Source organism: Anguilla anguilla, chromosome 3, assembly GCF_013347855.1.
Source record: "Anguilla anguilla isolate fAngAng1 chromosome 3, fAngAng1.pri, whole genome shotgun sequence".
In the NCBI taxonomy this organism is placed as follows: domain Eukaryota; kingdom Metazoa; phylum Chordata; class Actinopteri; order Anguilliformes; family Anguillidae; genus Anguilla; species Anguilla anguilla.
This window is the reverse complement of record NC_049203.1, coordinates 33,308,224-33,328,032: the sequence shown is the minus strand read 5'-3', so window position 1 is coordinate 33,328,032 and position 19,809 is coordinate 33,308,224. Positions and strand designations below refer to the sequence as shown.

General features: G+C 40.6%; 1 protein-coding gene across 7 annotated transcripts; it reads left to right on the top strand.

The window, feature by feature from the left end:
- The first annotated feature begins 338 nt into the window (after window positions 1–338).
- On the top strand, window positions 339–17,683 carry sp3a (sp3a transcription factor). 7 transcript variants are annotated; one of them, XM_035411387.1, is made up of 7 exons: window positions 339–526; window positions 850–947; window positions 1,130–1,222; window positions 3,528–4,821; window positions 14,688–14,877; window positions 15,114–15,310; window positions 15,529–17,683. In XM_035411387.1, exons 1-7 carry the CDS (start codon window positions 520–522, stop codon window positions 15,837–15,839), a joined length of 2,190 nt encoding a protein of 729 aa, XP_035267278.1. In that variant the 5' UTR covers window positions 339–519; the 3' UTR covers window positions 15,840–17,683. The 7 variants fall into 7 exon arrangements, with proteins under 7 accessions (XP_035267278.1, XP_035267280.1, XP_035267279.1 ...); XM_035411389.1 differs by having other exon boundaries at window positions 825–947; XM_035411388.1 differs by having other exon boundaries at window positions 340–565.
- The last annotated feature ends 2,126 nt before the right edge of the window (window positions 17,684–19,809 follow it).

Here is a 19,809-nt window from a genome sequence, read left to right as displayed (position 1 = left end):
ACGAGATGAAATTGGGCGCGTTTATATTTGTATTGAACATTTATATAGATTTAAAGCCGAGTACACTTTGAAGTGCTCATAGATCAAAGTATAGGAACGATAAAAGATATCAGTCCAGTTAGACAGCCCATGGTCACGACATGCAATTCCTAATGTTAGCTACCTACTTCCTGCCATTTCGCTGCCTTTGCAGTAATTTCCCAGCTATTTTGTATCATCTTCTTAATAATAAACAGGAAATACAGAAACAAGGAAAATCACAGACAAACAGTTTGGCCAACCAAATTTCGGGGAATCAAACCAGTCAACGAATCGTGTTAAAGAAGAAAGGCTGAACTTCCTGTGCGTGACGCAAACTTTACAGTCTAGCCTGGAAGCCCCACCTTTTGTGTTTCCCGCACCGTCAATCAAAATAGAAAAAACCGACTCGAATCACCGATCGCAGCCCGCCTTTGATTAAAATAATCATGTTTGGCGTTTAAATAAACTGAGAATCTATCGATTTAAAACATTCACGCTATGACTGGTACGTAACATTTAACCCGATTCAAGCATACCACCACCGGTGAGTTTGTATCCTGGCTAGCTATCTAGGCTAGCTAAGTCTTTAGCTAATCTTTTTCAGCAGCTCAGCTAGCAGTTAGCTAGCTAGCTACGGTTTAGAAATCTAAACACCAGTAAACATGTGATTTGTTTCAATAACCTTACGAACTGTATGTTATATAAATTCATGTTTGGTTGAATTGCGTTGTGGATTAGTTTAGCATTTATTTTGTGTGATTTTGCCGGGCAGAAATATGAACTAGATGGTTTGTTTTGCTCAGTTTCCCCCTCTGTGCCTTTCTGTAGCCCCTGAACAGCCAGTGAAACAAGAGGAAATGGCTGCCTTAGACGTGGACAGCAGTCAAAGCGACTATCTACAGCAAGTTAGCGGCGGAGTAGACCAGGTATTTTTCTCGAGCGTCCTTTCATTTGCTCTTCGGTCGGATTAGTTGTTAGTGCATGGTGTTTTTGTGAAGTTCGCACGTTTTAAATTTTGATGTTGGAGGGAAAAAAGTCGTACTTCCTGTGTCGCTCCGGACTAACGGCCACCCACTTTCTTCTTTTTAAACCCGCCCATTGTGGGTAGGACGCTCCGTCACCGCTTGCTCTGCTGGCAGCTACCTGCAGCAAGATCGGGTCGCCTTTGACAGAGGAGGATAACGGTGCTGCCGCTGGCGTGGTAAGTCACCACCTCCACTAGAACCGCCCGTAGTTAAGATAAAACAGCATTCCACTATGTGCCAGTGCACGGGAGCGCTGTCTGTACGGCGGCACAGCTCGTGCGTCCAAGTAATCTCGGTGTTCGGAGTTAAGTCGGGCCTCAACTAGTTTAGCCTTGCCTCGCAAATCCTGGGTTTGAGTGCATGGCTAAGTTGGCCGTTAAGGGTCACAGAAACGCAGACACCCGGAAGCGTTTTTTAAAATCACATTTTTGTTTTTTGGTTGGACTTTTCATCTCTTAGGATCGTATTTCCGTGCTTTTATAGACGAAATAAAAAAGTTAACGGAACCGTTCAGCAGTCGTCGGCGTCCGCATCTGCCTAACCTGGATCGAAAGATCATTTTCAAACCATGTAGTTTGTGTTTTTAAACTATCGAGTATGTCTGGTTTAACTTTGTCATCGCCATTAAACAAGGGGCTTTATGCATGCTACACAGAGCGGAGGTTTTCATTTGTAGTCACTTTCCTCAGTTAAAACCAATCACGAGTTTGATCTGAAGTGTTTGATCTAAAACCTGGGCTGCGACATTGCTGGTCATTTTGTAAAATTGTAAAAGCAATGTAACACCTCCATGCACCTGTTGATTTTGCCACTATAACATTGGTGTTTAATAAACTTTACGTAGCTTAATCCATGTATAGCTTTTGATATTCCCAATAAGGTCCCAAATAGTGGGCGAATCTGATTGAAAAACAAACAGACAAAAAATCTTAGAGAATTTTTTTAGAAAGTGCTTCTGAATTGAGGGGGGAACACTGCAGAAATGGGTGAGCTGCTGGACACCTGCCTGATCTCATCCACATCAAGAGGGGCATGTGAGCATTCCATCATGGGCAATTCTTGAGGGGAGGACCAGGGAACCAACCTTGTCCAAGACTCCAAGGGGAGTGGACAAATTGCCTGGCTGGTCTAATCCTCGGCATTTCTGTGCGGGCTGAAATGCCAGATGATGCAAGATGCTGCCGCAGCAAAGTATGACGAACTTAAGGGAGCTGTGTATTGAATGTGTGTTTGTTATCAGGCCAGTGGCGTAGTTCTGTTATTATATACCAGAAATGTTTCCAAATGACTTGTAACTGAATTTCATGTATTCTTGTATTACTGTATTGGTGAAAAATTACTGTTTTGTTCAGGCCTGCCCCTCACCTCAGTTAGATGTACATTTTTTAGTTGAGTTCATAAACACAAACTACAGAGATGCAAGCTACAAAGTTATGATGCATATAAAATGGAACCACACTACACACAGTAACATGGCCTCTAGTTGTGCAGAGGATTGCTAAACTTGCCTGTAATGACACTGGGGAATATGATTTGCATCTGATCTGATCAGTACAAGACTGTGACATCAATTAAACCAAACCAAAATCTGTAGTTGTAAGAAGAGTGCTAGACTGTTTCCAAACTACCATCCCTTTCCCTGCTGAAAAGAAATCTAACTGTTCTTCCCTCATCTCAGGAACCTCCACCTGGGAATCAATGTTAAATGGTTGTAAATATAAATAATTATCAAGGGGGGTGCATTTGGGACATGAGTTGTTTAAAGTTTAGTGTAGGAGTTAAAACGGTACTTCACAGAATTAAACTTTAAAATTCCCACAATTAATGCAAATCAATGAAGTGAGTGGAATCATCAATACTTCTACGTACAGTTCTCTGAAATAACAATGTATTTATATATATATGAATGCAGTTGCTAGCGATAAGGTTAATTGTGCGCATACAGCCTCAAAGGTTAATTTGTACAAATGATTGCATTCATTTTTTGTTTAACCCAGAGAAATGTAAGTAAAAGCCAATTGGATCGTTCCACTCCCTCAATGAACTTGCATTCATTTTGGATCTTGGCCCCTTTAGATGGCAGCCTGGAAGCTGCAACCAGACACTGCGAAGAGATGACAGTGTTGAGTTAAATGAAAATGTTCAAGGTAAGAGAGGGAATTCGGAAGTTGCAGCTTTGGTCAAACTATCGCGTTTAAAGGTTGCTCTCCCATGACTCAACATTCCTGATTTGAAAACTTGTATTACTTCTGAAAAGAAGAAGTGCCATATAGTTATCCTGATTCAAACCTCGTTGACATTCCACCGTCAACATTATGTGATGGCAAATGTCACAAGCTGGTGTACCTTTTACTTTGGATTAAAAAAGTGCTTCCTGTTTTGCTGGCAGATTGTTTTTGATCTGCCAGTTTGGTGAATGCACTCAAAAAGTCACTGCATTCATAAGCACTATTAACCAAAGTTATCTCTTTAATCTTTCAGACCACAGACCTCACATCTATACAACTAACAGGGGCATCGGACAGATGGGAGGTACTGACACCCACAGCAACAATAAAAGAGGAACCGGGCATAGTGCATATTCCAAATGCGGGGATAGTGACATCAAACGGACAGTACATTCTCCCAGTCCAGAACCTTCAGAGCCAATCAATCTTTGTAACGTCTGGGACAGACGCTTCTGCCAACACAGTGCCTAACATTCAGTACCAGGTGATCCCACAGATCCAGACTGCTGATGGTCACCTGGGGTTTTCCACATCTACTGTGGATGGGACCACTCTGGGTCAGGATGCCACGGGGCAGATCCAGATCTTGCAGGATGCGGGTCATAACCTAAATGCGACAGGGACAACTTCCGCAGACATCCTTACTAACACACATAACCTCATATCACAGACTGGGCATGTGCAGCAGATACAAGGAGTATCCATTGGGAGCTCCACATACAACAGCCAGGGTCAGGTCGTCACTAATGTGCCTGTTGGACTGCCGGGAAACATAACCTTTGTACCCATAAACAGTGTAGATTTGGATTCCCTGGGTCTCTCTGGAGCCCAGACAATAGCAACTGGCGTCACCCCTGATGGCCAGCTGATTATGGCTGGGCAGCCCCTGGATGGCTGTGAGAGTTCCGATAAGACCGGTGAGCACATCTCACAAGCGCTGTCTGCAGATGAGCCCGGTGTCCATCAGGAAATGTATGTGCCAACGACTGCGTCCTCCCAGCTGACGATAGACGGCACAGGGGTCCTGACGCAAGCAACGGCAGCACCCCCGGTCGGACAGACGGACTCCACGGGCCTCCATGAGGGCTACACCCAGCAGAACCAGGTCCAGAACGTCCAGGTGTCCTCGGCGCAGCCCATCATCCAACTGCAGCAGGTGGGCCAAGTCGGCGAGGTGGCAGGGACGTCGGGCCTCCCCCAACAGCAAATGCAGACAGCGGGGCAGACCATTCAGAACCTGCAGCTCCTCAACCCAGGAACCTTCCTCATCCAGGCCCAGACCGTCACGCCATCTGGGCAGATCCAGTGGCAGACCTTCCAGGTGCAGGGCGTCCAGAATCTGCAGAACCTCCAGCTGCCCAGTGCCTCTTCCCAGCAGATCACCCTGGCGCCTGTCCAGGCTGTGTCCTTGGGCCAGGGGGGTGAGCTGGGCACCAGCCCCGTCAGCATCAGCGGGCAGATCCCCAACCTACAGACGGTGACGGTGAACTCAGTGGCCGGGACCGGGATTCAGTTCCAGCAGGCAGAGGATACAGGCAGCCCTGGAGGTACGCTTTTCTACATCTTACTAGCCTGCCTGGAGGCTGTCTACGGCCTGACGTGTAAACTGGTGCATGACTTTGTGGAGACTGGCTCTTTGGCTATGCAAAGGTCACCAGGGGCTGTTTATTGAAGAAATGACCTGCAGTTTAACATTGTCTTTAATTGACATGTCCTGTCTGTCTAATATGAGCTTGAAATATGTTATCCTAGAAAAAATTAAAAGTCTGAACTATTCCCTTCCACAGAAAGTGTTTACTTGGATGCAGTAATAAAATTGGTTAGTCTTGCATGGGAGATGTATGAATGGTCGGTGAGTCAGAATTAATATGTTCTCTGGGTATTGCTTTCTCAAAGAACCACCCTAGGAAACAAAGGAAATTTTACCATGTTTTGTTAAATCGATATGTTGTTACTTGTATTTACTCTGACAGTTATCCTACGACTGTTTATAAAATGTAGCCTACCTCTAAAATTCTGCCCTTCTTGGCAAAAGCAGGTTTCTGAAATGGCTGCATACACTACCTTTCAAGAAGAAGTTTAAACATTGTGTTGAAATGCAAATTCAATGCAGTGTTTTCTTTAAACCATAAAGATAATTCAAAGTAGGCAAGAGCATACATATGCAGTGAACTCTATAACATTTGGGACAAATACATATTTTTTTTCTTTATTTTGCTCTGTACACCGCAATTTTAGATTTGTAATTGAACAATTCACATGTTTTTAGACATTTGGTTTCACCATTTAGAAATTAGAGCACTTTTTATAAATAGACCCCCTCCCATTTCAGGGCATCATAATGGTTAAGACAAATGGCATCACAGGTGTTTCTGATTAGTTTGGTGTGTTCAATTGCTACCTTAATGCAGGTATAACAGCTTTCAGTATCTAGTATCTATCTTTGATTCTAGCCTTTTCATTGTTATTGCTGTTTTGTCAACGTGAGGACCAGAGTTGAGCCAATGAAAGTCAAAAAAAGGAAAAACAGCATGTGCACAGCGTGTCATCCCCGGGTGCTGGTCCGGCAAGATACAAACAATGTGAACCGAACACTCAAAAAGTAGAAAAAAGAGACTTCATGACATTAAAGACTTATATTGTTTAATTGCCAGTTTGTATGTGAACAACATGTTTTACTCTCCGCAAGTAAGCGCCCTGTACACACTCATTTTTAGATCTGACATCCAATCCACAGTGTCACTGTGCAGGAAAGAGAAGGTGACTGCAGTGGCCCAGTGCTCAAAGGGCTGGCCGATTTGTTAAATAACGGACCAATTGCCTAAATTAAATGTCACTATCGTGCCCATGTTCACCTGAGTGAGATTGTTTTCCTTGCATTTTGCAAGTGGAAAAAATGCTCATTTTTTCTACTGTCTAATTTGGTTAATAATGAATAATTAATGATTTGAATTACTAATAATTGAAGTACTAATTGAGTGGCCTGGTGTGCATTCAAAACCACGAGTTTACGCTTAGGACCATGAGACTTTGAAAACGTTTATAAAAACTTGACTTTGCAACGGTGCTGTTCTGTGTCAAAAACAATTTAACCAGAACACTCTCTAGTCTTAGCATGACCCAGTGTAATAAGCGTTAACCTATCACAAATGAAACCTAGCACGAGTGTAGCTGCAACTGATACTATTTATGTACTTTTTCAAAGAAATTGCAGTAGGTCTCCTTTCAAATTTGGTATGAATAAACATTGTCTAGCTGCCCAATGTAGAAGTTATCACTAGCTTTGTTAGGTGACGGTGACAAATTCAAGGTTTTTTCTTTTCTAGTGGTAAGTTTGTGTATATATAGGCTATAATAAATGAATCACTTTACAGAAAATAAATTCATGTGCAGAGCAACCCATAAAGTTTAATTATGTTTTAATTAAAACTACGTGCATTGTCTACATGCAGTGCATGGGGACCAAAAGTCTGAGGACACTGCTGACACTGATTGTTTCCATATTTATCAAGGGCTAATATAGTTATGATAACCTGTTTGTTTCTTATTTGAGGATACATATATTTTTTAAGTCAAAAAGGTGTTTAGCTGTTTATAATGTAAGAACACTAGCTGCAGTGACATTAATGGGTAGAATGGCAGATTCATTCAATGGATGGTTTTAGTTGTAAATAGCCCAAATATTTGCATATCGAGCTTTAAGAACACGGAATGGAATAAACAGTGTGACAATGAATAGTGAAATGCTTAGCTTATGGTGGACGAATCAGATTTGGAAGTGTTTTGGAAATGTCTTTAAATTTTTATTTTGTATTCTCAATGATGTATTCTTGAAAAAGAAATGTTATTGGTGTTTCGTATTTGCATTATTCCTACATAAAAAATGAAAACAACCAGGACTTGATAGTATCCTCAGACATTTGATCCCCACTGTATCTTTGCTTGATCTCCTTGAAAAGTTCAAGTCGCTGTGTGCCAAAACTTTATATTGATCATTGTTACTACATCAGGTAGCCTACACAGCCTGAGTGACGAGGTGTGTGAGATTAGATGGGCTTCCCCCCCCCCCCCCCGCCCCACCTCCAAACTCCAGATGATATACACTTCATACTGTATTATAGATGCCAGTGAGCATGCATGGGGGTCAGATTATTTTTTAGAAAGTTGTATTGTTCAGTGAATTTAAATGCCTTTGGTTTCGTGGGATTTATGTTACTGTGACGCTGTAAATCTTGCTGTGGTGCAGCAACATGGCTGATTATTAGCAAAAGCCCTGAAGCCTATATAATTATAGCCTAATAATGGCAAATAATAAAAAGTTTGACTGATTTGACTGACTAGGCTATTAAATTCATTTTTACTAATTGAAACTACAAACTGCAAAACTAATCTGTTCAGGGGTGACCCAATGTCCTGCACCCCCCACCCCACTCTTGGACGATACAATTGCAGATTAGTGATCCTTGCAGGGTCATATCCGTCCAATCTAAACAGACGGATAATTGTACAAGCCTATTGGAGGCATTTGGTTGAACTTGAGCAAGTTGCTTCTGTACAATTTATTCTGCTGCTGTTATCATTTATCAGTTGCATTATCAATGAAAACAAGTGAGCCAGTATCTGTGGCAGCCAGGGTTTTCCCTACCATAGAAAGGCTTAGGCGCAGCGCCTAAGTGATTTTGTGGAGCGCCTTAAGCCGAATTAATGTAAGAAGGCATTTAGGCTACATATCAGAATGAATGTAAAAACAACGGTGATGCGCAGACAAAAAACAAAACAAACAAACGGAGAGGTGGCTTTATGGTTTTAAACACTCCGCGCTATGATGGCATTATAAATAGAAGTGGGTGATTGACATTTTTATGTTTTTATGCATGGTAGGTTAAATGCATTTACAGAATATAGCATTTTTTCCCCAAAGATGGGATTTCTCGATATAATTGTTAGAGCCCGACCGATATATCGGCCATTATTTGACTTTTTTGAAGACATCGGGATCGGCAGTTATGCAGCCGATGTGTCCCGATATTTTAATAAGTATAATAAACAAAAAAACAATGATTATTTATCTGCACTTGTCTGTTCGAACGTTGTAATTGCTATTTACTAGAATTATCCAGTAGAAGGAGCTCTAATACAAGTGTGAACTGCAGCAGCTGACGCGCTACTTCTCTAATAAGACGTTTGTCACTCGTGCCTCATCCAATATTCTCCACTGCAAGACTTGTCTGCACAGATTCGATTGCCGCAATAAAGATATGTATATTTAGTGAAAGTTTTTAATTAAACGCGTTTATACGACCACTATGTTTATCAATCCTCATTATCAAGCGAGCGAGCTAGCCAACATATTTGGTTCACTTTAGCAAGCTAGCTGGCTAGCAAGCCTTTATGAAGTGGCAGTGAGCACATAAGCAGCGTAGGATCTACATTTCCAGAGGACATCGCTGTATTCTCAAATAAATAACCAGCCAAAATAAAATGGTGATTGAATGCATCACACATTTGTTTTTTTATCTGAGATAATGATATTAGCTACTATATGATGCTGTGTCAATAGCCAACGCGTTATTGCAAGCGAGTGTGTCATCTAGTCACGCGTCAACGTAGCAAGCTAACCAGACAGTAAAAATGCAGATAAAACACTTCTAACATGGATCATTTTAAGCCATGTTATCTAGCTTTGTCGTGATAACCTGAGAGAAGGATTGCTGTTGGAGAAGTGAATCAACCAACAGTTAGCGCGGGTAACCTGCACGAAAGCGCATTGTAGTTTCTTTCACGTATTTCATCCAGTCAATTTAATTTCATCTAACGTTACACTTGATTCACTCTTTAGCTCCGCTAGATAATGTCTTACTGTTTGAGATCATGTAGTAGAAATAAAATAAGAAAATATAATTCATTTAACTTACTGAGAATATATAATAAGAAATAATGAGGCTGTGTCAATAGCTAATGCGTTATTGCGAGCGAGTGTGTCATCTAGTCAAGCATCAGCGCATTGTAGTTATTTTCACCACCGAATTCTTATGGACAGGGAAGATCGCTAGATAGTCTTACTCTTTGAGATCATGTAGTAGGAATAAAATAAGAAAATATAATGAATGTACTGAGAATAGATACTAAGAAATAACAAATTAATAGCAACAACAACAATAATAATAATCATAAAAATACATGTTTGAAACTGGAAAACTGATTTTTTAAAATTAATTTTTATAGATGGCTGGAAAAGAAAGGAGTAAAAGCAAGGTGTGGAGTTATTTTGATTTCACACACTTAAAGATGGTGTTAATATATAATTTAATATCATCTTTCACTTTTTTATCTAGAAAGTTCTTTGTATGTTTATTTTTATTTGTTTGCTTATAAGTTAAATTTTCTTAAATATAGAAACTTTGATAAAATATAAGTTTTTCAAATTGATTTGAAAATGTTGCACTTTTTGACAAAATATCGGTCAAAACATCGGTAATCGGTGGGCTAGGACTCCAAAATCAGGATTGGCATCGGACCCAAAAATCTGGCATCGGTCGGGCTCTAATAATTGTGCCGCCGTGTTAACATTACTACGGTTGCGGGTCAGGCACTCTTCACAGTAAGAAGAAATTTTAGGATAGCGCTTCCGATTTTGCTTGTGTCGAAAGTGCTGCGACGGAAACAGCGATAGATTTACCCACTAGCCACATCTGTCAAAAATGTAAACAAGTAATCCAGTTTTCACGGTCGGGAAAAATTTTATGACAACGTTAGCCAGCGAAGCTAGTTAGTTGACGTTACATAAAGATACCTCGATTGAACTAACCTTAGTATCTAACGTGGCTTGGTAGCTAAACAAAGTTACATTACATTACATTACATTAGAGGCATTTAGCAGACGCTCTTATCCAGAGCGACTTACACAACTTTTTTACATAGCATTTTACATTGTATCCATTTATACAGCTGGATATATACTGAAGCAATGCAGGTAAAGTACCTTGCTCAAGGGTACAACAGCAGTGTCCTTACCCGGGAATCGAGCCTACGACCTTTCGGTTACAAGCCCAGTTCCTTACCCACTGTGCTACACTCCGTCCTTCAAGTTAGGCTGTGTTCACACGTAACGTCTTTTTCTGATGAAAACCGCTGGTCAAAGCGTTTTTTTCATATATTTAAAAAAAAAAGAAAAGAAAACGCTGTTCCAAAATATAGCTGAGGGTGCCTAAGCCCTCTGAAAACCTAGGGAAAACCCTGGCAGCCATACATTGTCAAACTTTATCACCCCTACCACCATGTTTCACGGGGGTGGCGGGTTGCTTTGGATCATGGGACGTTCCCATTGGCCTCTACACTTTGCTTTTGTTATCACTGTGATTCTAGTGAATCCTGGTCTCATTTATCCACAAAACCTTTTTCCAGAATTCTGCAGACTCTTTTAGGTGCTTCGTAGCACACTAACCTGGCCATCCCATTTTTGCAGCAAACTAGTGTTTTGCATCTTCCAGTGTAGCCTCTGTAGTTCTTTTTGTGGCCAATAGTCATTGATACATCCAAACCTGCTTCCTGAAGTGTGTTTCTGATCTGTTGGACAACTATTTAGTGTTTCTTCTTCATTATGGTGAGAATTCTTCGGTCATCAACTGTCTTCCTTGGCTTACCAGGTGATTTTTAAGCTTGCCAGCTCTATTTCTTCTTAATGATGTTCCAAACAGTTGATTTTGGTTAGCCTAAGGTTTGGCCTTCTGTCTTCTGGCGCTTCTCCATTGACCAGGATGGCACGGTACAGGACGGCAAGCATTCATATCCTACCCGTGCCGTGTTGCCTGTTGCGCTTCTCCATTACACAACAGACCCGTGAAGCTAGGAGGAGTCGTGAGAGGAGTGAAGCAGAGTGCAGCGCCCTAAATGTGTAATAATTAACTCTTGTATGTATTTCCATACTCTATACTCTCGTATGATTTCTTGTATGGGTATGGGACGACATGAAAACAATTTTCACCGTCCACCACGTTTTGGCACTCTCGTCATCACTGTTGCATGCATCACTAAAACTATCACAATTAACGCTAACATCAGTGCGAAATATCCACATTATATAATACCACTAACCTATTCAAAGACACTCAATTAAAAAATAACACGTATAACCAAAATATTTGAGCAGTAATACTTACATAGCAATGATGACATTTTATCTGTGTTCAGTAAATACAGACAGAGACAGTAAATCATTGTTCTATCCACTTTTGTTTTGCTCCAGAAAACAATGCCAGATAGGTCTATCAGCAAACATATGGCTTAGCTATGCCCCGAAATCCTCAATAATAATAGTATTTTCCAAGGAATTATGAAAAATCGTTGACAACGTTTCATTAGGTGCAGCGTCTTTTACTGCTATCACAGAGTGAATGTGTAAGTGAATGCAATGATAAGAAAATTTTGGGTTACGCTGACTAGATAAAACGCTATTTCAAAAGCAAAATTAGATATGTTATACATCGTTAGAAAGTTTATACTCTCACCTACTGAATAAATGAATTGTCAATCAAGCCAGACTGTACTAAAAAGGGTGACACCACCATAAACAACACGTGTGGTATTACGCACAGCTATATTGGAAGGTACCCAGGCATCACAAATGCGTGTATATTTCACAAACGGATTGTCCAAGACAATATATGACCACTCAGTCTCAAAAGGGACATCTCTACGCGTAAGACCAATGGGAAGGTTGTATATTTATTCAATATTTAGTCCCAGATATTGACTGTAGAATTCGCTAGTTAACATTACCCTCTCTTGCTGTTGTGGTATTTAAAAATGGCGGTTGCTTCCGGTGAACAAACATGAACATGGGATGACGTATTTCTGACGATTCCCATTGACCAATCAACGGTCTGCAGTATCAAATTGCAGCACGGATAGTACCTTTAGTACCTACCCCAGAGCAGTAGCTAAAATCGGTGCTTGTTGCCCGGCACAGGTCAGTTGGCAGTGGAGAAAGCAAAACAAAGCAGGAGCACGGATTCCGGGCACAGCACAGCAAGGTAGTGGAAAAGCGCCATTATACCTGTACTAAGAAACCAATTGAACACACGTGACTAATCATAAACGCCTGTGACTCGATTTGTCGCCAACATTACAATGCCCTGAAATGGGGGGACTACTCATAAACAAGACCAGGTCAAAACCTAGTATATGGCTGGTCCGGCCGACCAATGGTGTAACTTCACAACTCAGCCAACCAATGGTGTAACTTCATCACTCAGTGACTCAGTCACAGACTTTCGCATTTGTAGGGCTGGCCCCGCTGTTGCGGTCCAGCCAAAAATGCTGTCATTTGTACATGGTGAAACCAAAATGTATAAAATACCTTTCAATAAAAGCTGGGAATGCGTACTTTAACCACAGAATTGTGGAGTATTGAGCCAAATCAAGAACAAATGTCTTTGTCCCAAACATTATGGAGCTCACTGTTTTCATATTAAACAGGAACAGAGTTCATCACATCAGGAGTTGTTTGTTTAAAACTTTGATGTGATGTCTAATTAAGAAGGGCATTGCATGTATTGTGATTACGGACAATATGCCTGTTATGGACATTCTGGTCTGATATCCAGATGTGAAACAACATATGAAGGAAAACTAACATTTGTAAAACAAAATATTTCAATTTGCTTACTTTGTTATTAAGCAGAGGACATAACCCATAAATGCATAAATAGTCACTAGGTTAGTTTTAGAGAGCAAAATAAAATTAAAGCAGTGTGTACTCTTAGGAAAAACAAATGTTTCTCTCTCTGTTCTCCGCATATGGCACTACCTGAATAAGTGTTGCAAATTGCAAGATTTTTGTCATTTACGCACACAGCCTACATTTTGTCTTAATTTACAGCATCAATGGTGGCGCATTAAATATGTCTCCTCTCGGGTATGTATTTTATGTTATCATATCAGCCATATTTTAGCGTTGGCTAGATGCCGATAAGTTCGGTTTAAGCTATTAATACGAGCCCAATATTGTTGTGCATCCCTGTCCATGATCTAGAACCTAGATTCTAGGTGTTTGTACTGTTGATGGTACACATGAATTGTTTTTATTTATTTATTTATTTATTTATTTATTTTATTTATTTATTTTTATTTTTTTTATTTATTTATTTGTTTGTTTATTTATTTATTTATTTATTTTCTGCATGAAGTAAAATTTTTTGGGTATTTGGTGCAAATTTGGTGCAGATTGCAAATTGAAACTCCTAACCCGTTAAAATCATTACCCTGGATATCTAAGCTGGTGAGCTGCTGTGTACTGGAGCTGTGTACTGAATTCACCCAGCTTTGTGCAGCAGGTCCTGTAGTGCTATGTCAAGGTCATGTCATTCCCCAGGGTAAACTGGTGTTGATGAATCTGAGGTTTTGTGTGTTCGATAAAAGCACCGCTATTGGCGCATACCGTTTAAGTTCAGAACAAAGTTTTTGTCGGAAGGGCGAGCCTTGCACACCCGGCTCCCTGCATACAGGGTTGTTTGGGCTAAACTGCGTCTGCATGCTGCGCACAACAATGGTGTTTTGTGTGGCACAGCCAGGCTCCAGCGGGAAGTGCACGCCGTGCGTTATTGCTTTTCTTGAGGGCTTTGGTGTTATTGCCCATGTGGAATCAGTGACAAGGATCTGACAAGATTTTTTTTTATTTTGTATTTTTTGGGAGGGGAGGGGGGCTCATCAAGAGGCTTGGTGAGGGGTTGGGGACTGGAGCCGGTTTCCACTCAGTTCCATTTTTACTTGTTGATTGCAGTCGTCTTGTACCATAGTTCCCATGGAGAGCCCAAATTGTGACTCTTTGGATGTGTGTAATGAAGGTACCGAGCTGGCAGTTTGTATTCAAACAACAGCAGGCCTGTTTTCTACCAGGGGGCAGGTGCTTCTTCTCCCCAGAGAATTGGATTGGTCTTTTCTTGTGTAGTGTAGTGCAGTGCCATCTCCCTGGTTTTAAATTAGAATTTCTAATTGTGGTTTATTAATAATTAATGCTGAGATATAGATTTGCTATTCACATTTTGTGTTAATATCAGTTCGTAGTCAATATACAGTGCATATATTTATGTGTTCTCAAACATTTACGTGTAAACCTTAGAAATGCTAATGTTTGATGGACTTCTGTTGTTTATTAAATTGCATAGCATAGTTGAGCTTAGCGCAACAGGATATATTGTTTCGCTGAACATGTTAATAGTTAAGTTTCCTACTTGGCTGCAGATTTTAGGATCTGTAATATTTAATTATGGAGTAGGCGCACAGTCGTTGCTTGGAATACGATGCTGAGCTTTGTGGGGAATGACGTGTTTGGCTGAAGGGAGTTGGTGGAAACGGGTGCTGTTCCTGACTGAGGCGACAGTAAGACTGAGTGGTTCCCCTCCTCCCCCCTCAGATATCCAGATCAAGGAGGAGCCAGACTCGGAGGAGTGGCAGCTAGGCAGCGACTCCACCCTCAACCCCAGCGACCTGTCGCACCTGCGCGTGCGGATGGTGGACGAGGAGATGGAGCCGCACGGACAGGAGGGCAAACGGCTGCGCAGGGTGGCCTGTACCTGCCCCAACTGTAAGGAGGCTGGCGGGAGGTGAGCGCCCCCACAGTTCTTGGAGGACTGACCCCAGGTCAGCCCCCAATACTCTGTCATTACCGCTTGACACAATGCCATTGGGACAGGCGTGGTAAAATAGCTGGTGTGGCCACAGCTATTAAAGCTTATAAAATATATTGCCTCAATATTATATTTGTTTCATTTTGTCAAATTGTGCCTGTAGCCCATAACAAAGTGGAGTGTGTGTGTGTGTGTATATGCACTTGTTTCAGAGGCTCAAACATGGGGAAGAAGAAGCAGCACATTTGCCACATGCCAGGCTGTGGAAAGGTGTATGGGAAGACGTCCCACCTGCGGGCACACCTGCGCTGGCACTCTGGGGAGCGGCCCTTCGTCTGCACCTGGATGTTCTGTGGGAAGAGGTTCACACGCAGCGATGAGCTGCAGAGACACAGGAGAACACACACGGGTAAATATCCCAGTGCGCCTGCTTTTCGGGACATATTCTATTGGGCGGTTTTTTATGCTTTGGTTCTGAGATTTTGGCCAAAATATGGCATCCAGACAGAATTCAGTTTCAGGGCTGAAGATTTAAAAGTTGTCAAATAGGTGAAAAGGGTGAACATGCACCATATACACTGCTTTGTTTTCAGCTTCTGAATGCCTCTTGTATCATTTGCGTGACAGGGGAGAAGAAGTTTGTGTGTCCGGAATGTTCTAAGCGCTTCATGCGGAGCGACCACCTGGCCAAGCACATCAAAACGCACCAGAACAAAAAAGGCGTGAACTCAAGTGGCGCGGCAATGGCCACGGTGGAGCCTGTGGCATCCTCGGACAGCATCATCACGGCGGGTGGCACCACACTCATCCTCACCAACATCCAGCAGGGCTCCATGCCGGGCCTCGGGACTGTCAACGCCAGCGCACAAGAGATCCTCTCTAATTCAGAAATCCCATTACAGCTCGTCACGGTCTCCGCCAGCGAGGTGATGGAGTGACAGCACGCCCGACGCAGGAACTATTTTTTTTTTTTTAAATATATATATATATACACACACATGCATACATGTATACATATATATATATATATATATATATATATAAAATATATATATTTTAAAGAAGAATTATCGGGTTTATGTTCATTAGCAGTCTTTTTGCTGGTTGGACAAAAACAACATTAAATGTAGTTCCAATACATACACACTGAAATGCCTTATTTTGTATCATATTCGGTAGTATGAAATGGTGCAGTTGCATGTGTTTTTGTAAGCTACTGGACACTAGTTCTGAAGATGTTTGTGTAAAATGGGTAAAATGGAAAAATTGGTACAGTTTTTGAAAGAAATGGCAGTACCGTCAGCCCAGTTGTACAGCAGATGAAGTTGTGGGCGTGTTCCTGAAAAAATGGTAAGGTGCCTCTTATCCTTGAGCAAAACAGTAATTAATCAATCCAGTGTCAGTCCAGGTTTTTTTTACTGTTGCTTTTTTATTTCAAGCATTGTGACAAGTACTGTCCCAAATGTGTCTTCATTTATGTTTTTGATTTTCATCACTTCTGCATATTTGCTTTCTTCTCAATCATGTCTAACAGTCAAATTGGGGACGTCATATATTGTCAGCATTTAAATAATTGTGTTTGTTTTGGCTGCTCATTTCAAGTCTTGTTTGCAGGTGAACAAAGAAAAATCAATCATGTAATTAAGTTTTTTGTTGTTTTCCTTTCCTGGTTCTTCTTTTGATCCAGTGTTCTAATATACTTTTTTGCAGATTATCTCACAGTAAAAGTCTATTTATAGTAGGCTTTCCTTGTGGACTGGTTTTGTTGTATCTGAAACTCCTTGTTTTTAATTACTTTTTAAATATGTATAATATTCAAACATTACTTTTGTAAAACTGCATTTTTCCAATGGATCACAATTAAAGTCTGAATCATTTCTATGAAAAATTGGTTGAATTGGCAAAAATTTGCATCTTCATCTGAGCAATTTGGTCATGCAGCAAATTGCAGTGTTTCATCAGTTGATTCCTTTGCTTGGTTGTGGGACGATGTGTTTTACCACAAATGTTCTGTGCAAGAAGCAGATCAGTGTATTCTTTGTCCTTTGTACCATCTTCTAAGAAATCTTTGTGATCCCGGTTCTGTCTGTGTTATTATGCTGGCTGTGGATACTCTGTTGTCAGCCATGTCCTTTATGAATATTCATAAATATTTCAGCAAATCAGAACACTTTGACATGCAACAATAGCAGAGACTACTTTCATTGTTGCAGAGCTGACCATCTGGATCAAGAGTGGGCAATTGTATTCCTGGAATGCCGATGTGTATGCAGATTGTTTTTACCCTGGCTCAATTAGGTGATTAGCTGTATATACCAATGCCACTCTCCCCGTAGATCAGAGGTAAAATGTTATATATAGGGGCCAAGATAAGTCTTTTGTCATTTATGAGCTTTTCAGGAAATGACTAATCAAATAAGTGATTGGACTGATTACATGAGAGAAGTTCACCTGAAGTCCAGAAACCAATGCAGCTCTCTGTCCGCATTGATGTTTGACTGTACAAAGGCAGTCTGAGGTGGTAGCTATATATTTGCCTTGTGGTAAAGGACCAAAATAAGAATAGATTCACAAAATTGCCATTTCGTTTAAGCCATGTTAAAATGTTTGTCAGGGGCTGTGTCCGAATAAGCCTGCTAACTACTGTGTCCTTAAAGTATGTACGGTCTACTAAGCATACTGCATACTGTTCAGTACTTCTTGGTATGCAGTGTGCTGTATGCAATACCACCATGCCATTCTAACTGTACAATGAGCCTGTCATAAATTGTCCCACACCTGTGTTCATGGGCCTGCTTTAGTTGGGGGTGGCAGTAAGCCGTTCTGAAGCTATTCTGTAAATGTGCGGTCAGTTTTAACAATGTATTTTAAAGAGTAAACAAACCGCATACATTAAATGCAGTCTTGGCGTCACTAGTATTGGAATTTCATACAGTCATCTGTGTTAGTGGGAGTACAACGTGAAGCTGCATGTCATTTAAGGGACCAAAGTGTTCATTTACTTCCTCAGTAGTATGCTGAAGTAAGCATTTTATCTGGGTATTTTTAAGTACACTCAATTTTCTGAAATTTTGCATACCTGACAGATTTTAAAAAGTACACTCAACTAGCATACTCTATAGTAGGCAAGTGCGCTGATTCGGGCACGGCCAGGGTCTTACAATTTTTGCTTTGTGATGTGAACCCCACTGTCCCATACAGCTGGTCATAGGAGACATTTTTGACTGACCAAGTGAATAATTTAATCCAGTACAAACAAACATTGTTCTCAGTTTACTGGAGAGGATATATTTTTTTTATTGCCAGCACTATGTTATATATCAAACTGAAATCTATTTTTTGACATAATTGACAAATAGATGTAGGTTATGTGCTCGTGTCTCAAAATAATTTCTTCCTTTATAATGTTTTTTCGTCTAGATAAATACTAGAAGGTGACTGGGAGGTATATTGTATGATTGAAGTAGTATACAATAAGTGGTATACAATATTGGTGCTGGTGATGATTACTCCAATGAACAGAACTTAATTCAGAAAATAATTATAATACAATACAAGGCTGTGCAAGAAAGTCCTATTTAAATAGAGCCGAGTGGTCATTAATAAAGCGTAATGTTGACTTGATTTCATAGTATTTACTCAGAACGGTACATCAAGGCATTGTTTGTCTTGGATTGTGATTGTAGGTCTGTGTAAGTTTGTATTTGGCTATTACATGTAGGATTTGCATTCTAGAAGGCATCTTTTATTCTTTGTCTTGTTATTATCCAAAAATTAGTTTTTGGTAAGTTGCTTCATAATTGGCCTTGCAGGTTGAGTCTGTTGTCTGTATGAGTGTTACTTTGATACCATCATGTTTGTACAAATGGCATTGATCCCCAGTGAACCAAAGAGACATTCGCCATCTGTCAGCACTAAATATTTTGGCCAGTTTTTTTGTCACCATGCAGATAGACCTGTTGCAGTTTTTTTAACCAAAGTTACTCAGGCAGACACCCAGAGACACTGGATCATTATTTTAGAATTATTATTAATAATTATTTCTAATCAGGTTTGTTAGAGCTGTTGAGAATTGTGTTGCATTTGGGGTGTTTTTGCAAATCGATACAAATAAAGGTGTATGTTCAATATAGCTGGCCCTTAATACCAGTGCACCGAACTGCTGCACTTAATTGGTTATCTGGCTACCATAACTTGAACAAGTAGCTAATTAATGAAATTGAATACTGGGAGGTGTTACTCATTTGTTCAAAGTGAAAAAGGACCAGAAGCAAGTTGTTTTTGAACCTTTCATTGACACAAGGAACAAAAAATACTTAACAGAAATATGGTTATGGTAAATCGGACCCAAATTAGTGTTGAAATAACAGGTCAAACAGTTCTGAGGGAATCAGCTCAGCTGGAACAAAACCCAGCAATCAGCAGTACATTTGAAATGCAGTGTTAAAAACATTTTACAGATCACATATTGGGAGGATGTTTATTGATCTTGTTTTTGATAACATTATAGAGGATAGCTTAAGACTGCTTATATCCTGATAAGAAATGTATCACTAAACTTTAATGTGTGAGTGAACTGATGCTGACAGCAGAACTAATTTGCAAATGAAGCCAGGAAAATTGTTTGAGGGGAAAAAGGAGCTTTCTGTACACACCAGCCCTCCAGGAGCCACGCTGTGTCTTCCAGGCAATATCATAGGCCTTTGTTGATCTGTACACATTCCATATAATGGTGGGAAGTTTGGTTGTTTTTCCAGGTGTGGGGGACGTGAGTGTTGGTCTGTAATTAATAGGCAGTGTGATGCTTGATTTAAGTTGGGCTTAAATGGAAAATTGCTCTCTGGGGGGGGGGGGGGCAGGGAGTGTGGGTCTACACAATGCAGTATGACTCTTTCAGTGCTACTGTCT